This window comes from Lithobates pipiens, unplaced genomic scaffold, assembly GCF_037356315.1.
Source record: "Lithobates pipiens isolate NorthernLeopardFrog02 unplaced genomic scaffold, aLitPip1_a1.2 Scaffold_18, whole genome shotgun sequence".
In the NCBI taxonomy this organism is placed as follows: Eukaryota; Metazoa; Chordata; class Amphibia; order Anura; family Ranidae; genus Lithobates; species Lithobates pipiens.
The window spans coordinates 448,449,930-448,462,712 of NW_027507758.1; the positions used below are offsets into that span (position 1 = coordinate 448,449,930).

The window sequence follows — 12,783 nt, forward strand, 5'->3', positions numbered from 1 at the left end:
AGCACTGGAGGGGCAGAGCAGAGAGCCGGTGACTGACAGTCACCGGCTCTCTGCTCACAAAAAGACAAGAACAGAGGAATCAGTGGTCTTTGATCACTCATTTCTTAGTTTAGAGGCGGCAGTTGAGTGAGTATGGTTGTTTTTTTTACAATTCCGAACTTCTCCTTAAAGTTAGTTACTGTATATAAGTTAGTTATATAAATTGAATTGTACGTCAATGTCACATTCTTCCAGTTACCATTAGTGATGGACGAACTTCCGACGGGACGTTTCGCGAACGCGAAATGCGAACGGACCCAAACGTTCGCGAAACAGAACGTTCGCCGCGGGCCCCATTGACTTCAATGGGAGGCGAACTTTGCAAACCTTCATGTCGAATTTGCGGCCACGTGGTAATTATTAGGGGGTAAAACGTAGTCCCACCATCTGGACAATGACATAATACATGTATGAGGTGAATTTGGGATCGATAACTACAAGCATTTTTATTTTATTTGGGAAATTGTTCTAACAATTCAGGACTATGGAGCTAATGAAGGCAATGGAGGAGAGGGAAGGTCAGGGACCAGGGTAGGCAAAGAAGAGGGTGCAGGAGATGATCACCAGCAGCGTGACATACCGGAATGACACATGCACCGTGATAGAGGCATCTGACAGCAGCACCGTAATACAGAGCACTGACAGCAGCACCGTGACATACAGCGCTGACAGCAGCACCGTGACATACAGCGCTGACAGCAGCACCGTGACATACAGCGCTGACAGCAGCACCGTGACATACAGCGCTGACAGCAGCACCGTGACATACAGCGCTGACAGCAGCACCGTGACATACAGCGCTGACAGCAGCACCGTGACATACAGCGCTGACAGCAGCACCGTGACATACAGCGCTGACAGCAGCACCGTGACATACAGCGCTGACAGCAGCACCGTGACATACAGCGCTGACAGCAGCACCGTGACATACAGCGCTGACAGCAGCACCGTGACATACAGCGCTGACAGCAGCACCGTGACATACAGCACTGACAGCAGCACCGTAAGCAGCCCCAGGAGGAAGTCAGCACAGCACAGGGATGGTGTGATCCCCTCATAATAAGAACCCCCAGGAGGAAGTCAGCACAGCACAGGGATAGTGTGATCCCTTCATAATAAGAACCCCCAGGAGGAAGTCAGCACAGCACAGGGATATCATAAGCAGCCCCAGTAGAAATATGACACCGCTCAACCTCTTCAAAGAGGAGGGTAGGGGCATATAGTACGGTGTGCTTTTTTGGGTCAAGGAAGTGAGCCAAATGAATTAAGAAGGTCTGTGTGCTTGATTAAAAAAATAGTTTATAGACATATACATGGTCTACTGGTCACATGTGTTGAATTCCTCCGAGATCCATGCCTCATTCATTTTTAGAAATGTGAGGTAGTTAACACTGTGGTGAGCTAGGCGAGTACGCTTATCGGTCACAATCCCCCCTGCTGCGCTGAACGTCCTTTCGGACAGGACACTGGATGAGGGGCAAGCCAACAGTTCGATTGCAAATTGGGCAAGCTCTGGCCAGAGGTCAAGCCTGCCCACCCAGTAGTCTAGGGGTTCATCACTCCTCAGAGCGTCCACATCGGCCGTTAACCCAATGTAGTCGGACACCTGACGGTCTAGGCGTTCCCTGATGCTGGATCCGGATGACACCTGTCGATGGGTCGGCTGAAAGAATGACCTCATATCCGAAGTCACCAACACATCTTCAAACCGGCCTCTTCTTGCAGGCGCTGTTGGATTGGTACCCGCAAATCCTTCTCTGGGAGTGGGAATTGCTCCTCTGCCAGCGCACGCAAAAGCAGAATGCAGCATTTCTCGAAGCAAGGCCTGGAAGTGCTGCATTCTGACAGCCCTCTGCGACGGCGGTAACATTTCCGCCATTTTGTGTTTGTACCGGGGGTCTAAGTACGTTGCCACCCAGTACTGGTCCTTGACCCTCATGCTTTTTATACGGGGGTCCCTATTAAAACACTGGAGCATGAAGGCCCCCATTTGCACTAAAGTGGAAGCGGTGTGGTGGCCTGGCTCCTGCTCATCATCCAGGATAATGTCGTCCTCTTCATTCTCCTCTCCCCATCCACGCACAACAGGGATCCCAGAAAGGTTTAAAGCATGCTCTTCTTGCTCCTGCTCATCCGCCCCGGCACCATCCTCCTCTGACTCCTCATCAGACTCCTGTTGTTGACTTGTCTCAGATAGAGTAGCCCCCCCTGGGAATTCATCCAGCATTGCGACTTCCTCATCTTCCCGCTCCTGCTCCTCCACAGCCTGATCAATGACACGACGCAATGCACGCTCCAGAAAGAAGGCATAAGGTACCATGTCACTGATGGCGCCATGGCTGCGACTGACCAGTTTGGTGATCTCCTCAAATGGCCGCAGAAGTCTGCATGTGTCGCGCATGAGCAGCCACTGGCGCGGTGAAAAAAAACCCAGCTCCCCAGAACCGTTTCTTTCGCAGAGTTCATACAGGTAGACGTTAACTGCACGTTTCTGCTGGAGCAGCCTATCAAGCATATAGAAGGTTGAGTTCCATCGCGTCGGGCAATCGCAAATAAGACGTCTGACCGGCAGATGGTGTCGCCGCTGAATGTCAGCAAGGCGAGCCATGGCCGTGTAAGATCTTCTGAAATGGGCCGAGATTTTCCTTGCCTGCCGCAAGATGTCCTGGACCCCAGGGTATTTGACAAGGAATCGCTGCACGACCAAGTTTAAGACGTGTGCCATGCACGGCACGTGCGTGATTTTGCCCTGTTTCAATGCGCTAAGCAGATTGGCACCGTTGTCACACACCACTTTACCAACTGTCAAATTGAGCGGTGTTAGCCACTCATCTGCCTGTGAACGCAAAGCTGAAAGGAGTGCCGGGCCAGTGTGGCTCTTTGCTTCCAGGCACAACAGACGCAGCACGGCATGGCAACGTCTCACCTGGCATGTGGAATAGGTTCTGGGGAGCTTGGGCGGTGCAGTGGAAGAGACGCTAGCAGCGGAAAAGGAGGAGGCAGCTGAGGAGGAGAGGGAGGAGGATGGAGTAGGAGGAGGAGAAGAAGAGTCAGGCCTGCATGCAATCCGTGGCGGTAAAACCAAATCTACACGGGTGCCACGGGTTACATGCTTGACGGCCGTCAGAAGGTTCACCCAGTGGGCAGTAAAACTGATATACCTTCCCTGCCCGTGTTTGCTAGACCACGTGTCTGTGGTCAGATGTATCTTGGCACCGACACTGTGTGCCAGAGATACATTCACTTGCCGCTGAACATGGCCATATAGCTCTGGGATGCCCTTCTCTGAGAAATACTTCCTTCCTGGGACCTTCCATTGTGGTGTTCCAATGGCCACAAATTTGCGAAAGGCCTCCGAGTCCACCAGTTTATATGGCAGTAGTTGGCGGGCTATGAGTTCTGACAAGCCAGCCGCCAACCGTTGGGCAAGAGGGTTATCCGGCATCATCATTTTTTTACGCTCAAACATTAGGCCCACGGAAGCCTGCCTTTTTGCAGAAAAATGTGAGCTTGGCGTGATGGAAGGTGGAGTGGAGGACAATTGTGAGGAGAGAGGAGAAGGAGAAGTAGAAGACGAGGCTGGACGGTGAGAGCCTGCAGTGTGGCTTTGTGTGTTCCGTTGCTCCCACTGGGCTCGGTGATGGCTGCTCATGTGCCTTCTTAAGGCGGTCGTCCCTAGGTGAGTATTGGGCTTACCGCGACTAACGCGTTGACTGCAAAGATTGCAGATGGCAACGCTATTGTCAGCAGCGGACACGTTAAAAAAAGCCCACACTGCGGAGCCATGTGCCGGTGTCCTGGGAGCGCCAGATGTGACCGTACATGGTCGATGACTCGCTCCTGATACATTTGCAGTCTGCTTTGTCCCTGCTGTGCAATGTAAGTCATTGCTGCTTCTCCTCCCTATCTGCTGGTCCATATCTCCCTCTGAACTCCCCTCCTCTTCCTCTCTTGTGGGCACCCACGTGACATCACTAGACACGTCATCATCAACGTCACCTTCCCCACCGCTATAAGTAGAGATCTCGGAGTAGGCAGCAACACCGGGGACCAACCTCCTCCTTGGGCTGATCTGGGTACTGGCGTCAGACTGCTGAGTAGTGCTTGTTGCTACCTCCTCTTCCTGATCCAATACCAAGAGTGGCTGCGCATCAGAAATGTCCTCTTGATATGGATCGGAAAATAATTCCAGTGACTCAAGCGGAAGGTATGTGGTGGTGGTGGTGGTGGTCGTGTTGTTGGTGGTAGTGTCTTTGGGGGTGCACATAGCAGAGAGTGAAGAAGAGGGTGCAGATCGAGAGGATGAGGAGGGTGCAGAAGAGTAAGGCTGAGCGAGCCACTCAACCAAGTCTGGTGCATCCTTTAAAGTAATTGAACGCACCTTCTGCAACTTCCCACTTTGGCTCAAGCCTGTTGCTCCTGCCCTACCCCTACCACCCCTGCGGAAGGGCCTGCCTCTTCCTCTGCATGTCATTTTTTAAATGACCCTGTGACAAAACTCTTAGTCCCTATACCGCTGAAGGACTGCTGCAGTATAGGTGAGCGGTCAGCAGTGGTGCACGTCAACCCTATCTATTGTGGACCTATAGCGGTCCTTACAGAACAGCAGACTGTACCGCACTCAAGCCTATGTACCGTAGCACCCTATACCAAGTTACCAGTCCTTATAAGAACTTTTGTGGAACAAGCAGGTTGTGTGTTAGTGATTAGCAGACTGTACGTCAGTCCCTATACCGCTGAAGGACTGCTGCAGTATAGGGCAGCGGTCAGCAGTGGTGCACGTCAACCCTATCTATTGTGGACCGATAGCGGTCCTTACAGAACAGCAGACTGTACCGCACTCAAGCCTATGTACCGTAGCACCCTATACCAAGTTACCAGTCCTTATAAGAACTTTTGTGGAACAAGCAGGTTGTGTGTTAGTGATTAGCAGACTGTACGTCAGTCCCTATACCGCTGAAGGACTGCTGCAGTATAGGGCAGCGGTCAGCAGTGGTGCACGTCAACCCTATCTATTGTGGACCGATAGCGGTCCTTACAGAACAGCAGACTGTACCGCACTCAAGCCTATGTACCGTAGCACCCTATACCAAGTTACCAGTCCTTATAAGAACTTTTGTGGACCAAGCAGGTTGTGTATTAGTGTTTAGCAGACTGTACGTCAGTCCCTATACCGCTGAAGGACTGCTGCAGTATAGGGCAGCGGTCAGCAGTGGTGCACGTCAACCCTATCTATTGTGGACCGATAGCGGTCCTTACAGAACAGCAGACTGTACCGCACTCAAGCCTATGTACCGTAGCACCCTATACCAAGTTACCAGTCCTTATAAGAACTTTTGTGGACCAAGCAGGTTGTGTATTAGTGTTTAGCAGACTGTACGTCAGTCCCTATACCGCTGAAGGACTGCTGCAGTATAGGGCAGCGGTCAGCAGTGGTGCACGTCAACCCTATCTATTGTGGACCGATAGCGGTCCTTACAGAACAGCAGACTGTACCGCACTCAAGCCTATGTACCGTAGCACCCTATACCAAGTTACCAGTCCTTATAAGAACTTTTGTGGAACAAGCAGGTTGTGTGTTAGTGATTAGCAGACTGTACGTCAGTCCCTATACCGCTGAAGGACTGCTGCAGTATAGGGCAGCGGTCAGCAGTGGTGCACGTCAACCCTATCTATTGTGGACCTATAGCGGTCCTTACAGAACAGCAGACTGTACCGCACTCAAGCCTATGTACCGTAGCACCCTATACCAAGTTACCAGTCCTTATAAGAACTTTTGTGGAACAAGCAGGTTGTGTGTTAGTGATTAGCAGACTGTACGTCAGTCCCTATACCGCTGAAGGACTGCTGCAGTATAGGTGAGCGGTCAGCAGTGGTGCACGTCAACCCTATCTATTGTGGACCTATAGCGGTCCTTACAGAACAGCAGACTGTACCGCACTCAAGCCTATGTACCGTAGCACCCTATACCAAGTTACCAGTCCTTATAAGAACTTTTGTGGACCAAGCAGGTTGTGTATTAGTGTTTAGCAGACTGTACGTCAGTCCCTATACCGCTGAAGGACTGCTGCAGTATAGGGCAGCGGTCAGCAGTGGTGCACGTCAACCCTATCTATTGTGGACCGATAGCGGTCCTTACAGAACAGCAGACTGTACCGCACTCAAGCCTATGTACCGTAGCACCCTATACCAAGTTACCAGTCCTTATAAGAACTTTTGTGGAACAAGCAGGTTGTGTGTTAGTGATTAGCAGACTGTACGTCAGTCCCTATACCGCTGAAGGACTGCTGCAGTATAGGGCAGCGGTCAGCAGTGGTGCACGTCAACCCTATCTATTGTGGACCGATAGCGGTCCTTACAGAACAGCAGACTGTACCGCACTCAAGCCTATGTACCGTAGCACCCTATACCAAGTTACCAGTCCTTATAAGAACTTTTGTGGAACAAGCAGGTTGTGTGTTAGTGATTAGCAGACTGTACGTCAGTCCCTATACCGCTGAAGGACTGCTGCAGTATAGGGCAGCGGTCAGCAGTGGTGCACGTCAACCCTATCTATTGTGGACCGATAGCGGTCCTTACAGAACAGCAGACTGTACCGCACTCAAGCCTATGTACCGTAGCACCCTATACCAAGTTACCAGTCCTTATAAGAACTTTTGTGGAACAAGCAGGTTGTGTGTTAGTGATTAGCAGACTGTACGTCAGTCCCTATACCGCTGAAGGACTGCTGCAGTATAGGGCAGCGGTCAGCAGTGGTGCACGTCAACCCTATCTATTGTGGACCGATAGCGGTCCTTACAGAACAGCAGACTGTACCGCACTCAAGCCTATGTACCGTAGCACCCTATACCAAGTTACCAGTCCTTATAAGAACTTTTGTGGAACAAGCAGGTTGTGTGTTAGTGATTAGCAGACTGTACGTCAGTCCCTATACCGCTGAAGGACTGCTGCAGTATAGGGCAGCGGTCAGCAGTGGTGCACGTCAACCCTATCTATTGTGGACCGATAGCGGTCCTTACAGAACAGCAGACTGTACCGCACTCAAGCCTATGTACCGTAGCACCCTATACCAAGTTACCAGTCCTTATAAGAACTTTTGTGGACCAAGCAGGTTGTGTATTAGTGTTTAGCAGACTGTACGTCAGTCCCTATACCGCTGAAGGACTGCTGCAGTATAGGGCAGCGGTCAGCAGTGGTGCACGTCAACCCTATCTATTGTGGACCGATAGCGGTCCTTACAGAACAGCAGACTGTACCGCACTCAAGCCTATGTACCGTAGCACCCTATACCAAGTTACCAGTCCTTATAAGAACTTTTGTGGAACAAGCAGGTTGTGTGTTAGTGATTAGCAGACTGTACGTCAGTCCCTATACCGCTGAAGGACTGCTGCAGTATAGGGCAGCGGTCAGCAGTGGTGCACGTCAACCCTATCTATTGTGGACCGATAGCGGTCCTTACAGAACAGCAGACTGTACCGCACTCAAGCCTATGTACCGTAGCACCCTATACCAAGTTACCAGTCCTTATAAGAACTTTTGTGGAACAAGCAGGTTGTGTGTTAGTGATTAGCAGACTGTACGTCAGTCCCTATACCGCTGAAGGACTGCTGCAGTATAGGTGAGCGGTCAGCAGTGGTGCACGTCAACCCTATCTATTGTGGACCGATAGCGGTCCTTACAGAACAGCAGACTGTACCGCACTCAAGCCTATGTACCGTAGCACCCTATACCAAGTTACCAGTCCTTATAAGAACTTTTGTGGACCAAGCAGGTTGTGTATTAGTGTTTAGCAGACTGTACGTCAGTCCCTATACCGCTGAAGGACTGCTGCAGTATAGGGCAGCGGTCAGCAGTGGTGCACGTCAACCCTATCTATTGTGGACCGATAGCGGTCCTTACAGAACAGCAGACTGTACCGCACTCAAGCCTATGTACCGTAGCACCCTATACCAAGTTACCAGTCCTTATAAGAACTTTTGTGGACCAAGCAGGTTGTGTATTAGTGTTTAGCAGACTGTACGTCAGTCCCTATACCGCTGAAGGACTGCTGCAGTATAGGGCAGCGGTCAGCAGTGGTGCACGTCAACCCTATCTATTGTGGACCGATAGCGGTCCTTACAGAACAGCAGACTGTACCGCACTCAAGCCTATGTACCGTAGCACCCTATACCAAGTTACCAGTCCTTATAAGAACTTTTGTGGAACAAGCAGGTTGTGTGTTAGTGATTAGCAGACTGTACGTCAGTCCCTATACCGCTGAAGGACTGCTGCAGTATAGGGCAGCGGTCAGCAGTGGTGCACGTCAACCCTATCTATTGTGGACCGATAGCGGTCCTTACAGAACAGCAGACTGTACCGCACTCAAGCCTATGTACCGTAGCACCCTATACCAAGTTACCAGTCCTTATAAGAACTTTTGTGGAACAAGTGAGTTGTGAATGTTTAGCAGACTGCAGCAGAAGGGCAGCAGTCAAGTATAATATCCTTTCTATATTTGGAAGAAAGAATATTATACATGTACAAGCCTATTACTGTACCACTGATACCAGTCCTGAAAAGAACCTTTGTGGAACTAATAATAACAGCAAGTCTTTAAAATTACCCTCACTGCCTGACAACACTGCTTCCTTCCTGTCCCTATACAAATTGGCAAAAAAAGAGAACGATTAGTGGTTACTGGAACAGCTCTTTTGTGGACCTTGATAGTAACAGCTAATGATGATGATGATGATGATGATGATGAAAGACTAATCTGGCTGTCCCTGTAGCATACACCGTCCTTTCCCTTTCTCTAAACTAACAAAAGACACTCAGGCTGCTGCAAGAATCAGCAGCACAGCAAACCTATCAACACCTAACACCTATACCAGTCCTGAAAAGAACTTTTGTGTACCAAATAGCTAGTGGTTTATCTCTCCCTACTCCACACAGGAACCTGTCCCTATCGTAACAGAAGAAAGAATGTAAAATGGCCACCGGATCGGGTGTATTTATAGGTTAGGGGGAATGTACAAGTGTCCATGTGCTGTCATGTCTCAATTGGCTGTCCTGTATCACATGATAAACGTGTCACCAAAGGTTAAAGTTCTTGTATACATTAAACACGTAAGTCCGCCGCGGCGAACGACGGAAAAAGGCGTTCGAACGTGCGGACCGCGAATGTCGGAAATTCGCCGCGAAACGACCGCCGGGCGAACCGTTCGGCCATCACTAGTTACCATCTACTGGGAAAAGCAGCTTTTAGAGTATAACCATCAATGCTGCCATGAACTTCAGACTTGGATGTAGGGTGCGTTCTGAGACAAAAAGACCCTTTAGTGACAGAGAGAAAGGAACAGTGCAAGGACCCCAGCAGTTTAATAAAACAGAATTACCAGATTTGCTTCACTGTGATCCATTCATGTTTATTTAATGAGTTTAACCATAGCTTGTTCTCCATTATTTGTTCTGCAAGTCAGGGAGCTCTTACTAGCATCTATGATAGTCTTTTAAGTCGTAATCAGTACAGATGAGGAAGTGAGCCAGACACATTATTAGAATTAATCCTCATAGTGGCACCATACCATTCAAATACATGTCGGACCACACCATAACCCCTGTAAGAGCGAGAACCACATCTTAAAAAGGAGAGGGGGGGGCCTCTCCAACCACAGGGAATGAACTTGGATTATGACAACAAATGAGGAAAGACAACAACATAAATGATTTAAAATCATTGTTTTAATTATATCACATTAAAAGATCAAGTGCATTCCAGATAAAACCATATCATATTAAATCGATAAGGTGTTGGCCAGTCACTATGAATGTTATAAGTGTGTGGAATCAACGCATTTCGCTATAATAGCTTCTTCAGGATTCACGCTTAACGATGGGCACCACATAGATCAGATTGTTACAGGCTTTCAGAGAGACCGGAACAGTACTAAGATAGAGCCCACCCTGTTCCGTCCATAAAGCGATGTGTGGTCCTAGAGGTTAGACTTAAAGCTTTCAAAATATCGGATAAAGGTAGTATAAATATGAAAAAATATAAATCTTTTCAGCCACAATAAAAGAGACAAACCCTGGTAGGAAGGGGAATTCCTCAAGTCATATGCAGAGGGGTCTCCACGGTATGAGGTGACTCCACACCTACTCAGTTCTCAATGCATCCACCAGCACCACCGTCTGTCTCAACAATCTTTCTATTTGGTGAGACAGATGGTGGTGCTGGTGGATGTTTAAATACGCTGACTCTCTTAGGGGTCCCTGGGGACTGTTGCTAGGAAGGTAAAACTGCTGAAATACACATTCTTCTGATCAGTTGGTAGGAGTTGCTATACAGCAAGGAAAAAGGCAACATCCCAAGAATGGGATGCAAGCTTGAAACAAAACAGGGTTAGATTCACCCTCCGACAATGGTACCAAAAACCATTTTGGAGAATCTATATAAGTATAGACACCAAACTCATTTATTTATTCACCAATTACTGTAATGGAAAATACCTACATTTATTTATAAGTAATTGTATGTTATAGTTTAATATTTTTGTCTTTCACACACACAGGAGAGACTAATGAGGAGAGAACTTTCCGAAATTGGATGAATTCTCTTGGTGTAAATCCTTATGTTAACCATTTATATAGGTAAACGCATATGCACATTTTATATGGTGATTCATGAGAAATATGTTTTGCTTTTACTAAAGTCAAAGTATTCTGATTTGATTGGTAACTATGATTTACTGCACTTGGCATATTGCTCTTTGCCTTACTGGATATGTTCAACTGGTGCCATTTTCTTGATATGTAAACATTTTGCAGCTTAGCCAGTGTAGCGCTACCCCCGCAGAAGCCGCATGGTAGATTTGGTTCTTTGTTCTTTTGTCTCGACTCTGTGATTAACCTCAGGCCTTCTGGCAAACCAGGTTAAGCACATGGATACAGCAATATTATTGGGAGCACAAATATAAATATAGCATGCACACAACTATGTTTCAGCATTAAAAAGCAAACACCAAACTGTTTAGTAGAAAAGAAACTCAAAGGTATGGCAGTATATGCATAAATGGGCAAATAGAGAATTAGTTCAGCTCACTAGACAATTTAACCCCTATGTTACAGTAGCTTAGGGTAGTGCTCTGCATCACTAGATTAAAGTAAACATAGTAGCCCACAAAATCAGCAGTCAGCAGTAGCATTGGTATACAGTAACAGCAATGGTGATCAATACTGCTACAACTCCTCTGTAACCAGGAGGCTATAACTGCTTTATGGTGCACACTGTATCAATGGCTACAATGAAATATAGTAAAAAAGAAGAAAAGTGGGCGTTAAACAGTCAACTCCAGACATATGTGTAAAGACACAGATATATATAAAAATTTTAAATTTTATTATAAACCACAACAGGTATACAAAGGAAAATATATATCCTACATATACATAAAAAGGGGAAAAACGAATCCCCGGAAATACAGGGCAGTGATACACATACAGTATATATTGCGTAAGAGCAAATGATGGCCAACATGTTTTGCGGTTGTAAACTATAGCCACTTCATCAAGGCTTGGTTACTGTATAGTTTAATCAACATCTAAAAGAAATACAAAGTACATACATATATACATTATAATCCACACACAAAAAAGGAAAAAAAAGAGGGGGGAGGGGGAAAAAGGAGAGAGAAAATAAAATAAAAGACAAAACAAAAAAGCAGCAAAAATATCTACCTAGTGGCCATCTGAGGCTTCCGGACTAGGGGGAGACCAAAATTCACAATAAATGAATAAATGCCATGCTCAGAATCCACATTGGGTATTGGGGTCACCCCTGAAAGAATCCCTGAAAGAATAAATCCAAAAAGCCATCAGATAATGACAATATTAATACAGATATGTAAATTGCAGGTATCCAGTAATAATAAAATATGCCAACCTTGACAGACAGTAACAGTCCGATACTGTGTTGCTAGAAATCATGAAATATAATGCCAACCAGTATTCATGAGGATCCAACAGCCTCCAAACAGAGGTGAATCCTAAAACATGAATGGGGCACACATAAACAAAGGCAAGAGAAGCCAAAAGGTATTGAAAACATGCAGTTAAGGTTCAAAAACTAGATCTAATCCTAGATTAGTAAGGCTTACCTGCTGATAACAACAAAAACAGGTGGTCTATAGGCTATCACCTGAGTAATATGCCAACCACGTAGGAGCTATTCCCTCCAGCAAGGACATCAAACTGGAAGTGGCATAAAAAACACAAATAAAGGCACCACAGCAATAATAATGTTGTAGGACATAACAAAATTTCCTAGCAACCCAGGAAGAATGGGCCCATGTGCCTAAATTCTAAAATAACCCATGGAGACCTAGTCCCAAAATCTCAAAGAGCCAAACCAGGATTAAAAAAACGGGCGGGGAAGGGAAAGAGCAAAAACTTTGGAATAATGTTTATACAAACTCAACTGGAAAGAAAAGGAGCATAACTAATAAACCCATTAAGGCCTGGGGCAGGGTTAGCCCTCAGTGTATAAATCCATTGAGATTCCGAGCGAAGGATAAAATTGTCAAAGTCACCACCCCGGGGACCCTGGTGTACTCTATCCAGAGCTCAGAAACTCAATGTACAGTGGTGTGAAAAAGTGTTTGCCCCCTTCCTCATTTCCTGTTCCTTTGCATGTTTGTCACACTTAAGTGTTTCGGAACATCAAAACAATTTAAACAATAGTCAAGGACAACACAAGTAAACACAAAA

The 12,783-nt window shown here is 47.0% G+C and overlaps 1 protein-coding gene across 2 annotated transcripts in view; it reads left to right on the forward strand.

The window, feature by feature from the left end:
- The window catches only part of PLS1 (plastin 1), a 184,929-nt gene that overhangs the window by 144,105 nt on the left and 28,041 nt on the right, over window positions 1-12,783 (forward strand). For both annotated transcript variants that reach the window (XM_077488218.1, XM_077488217.1), the window contains exon 11: window positions 10,590-10,668. In XM_077488218.1, the coding sequence (XP_077344344.1) occupies window positions 10,590-10,668 (79 nt within the window). The remainder of the gene's footprint in view (window positions 1-10,589; window positions 10,669-12,783) is intronic.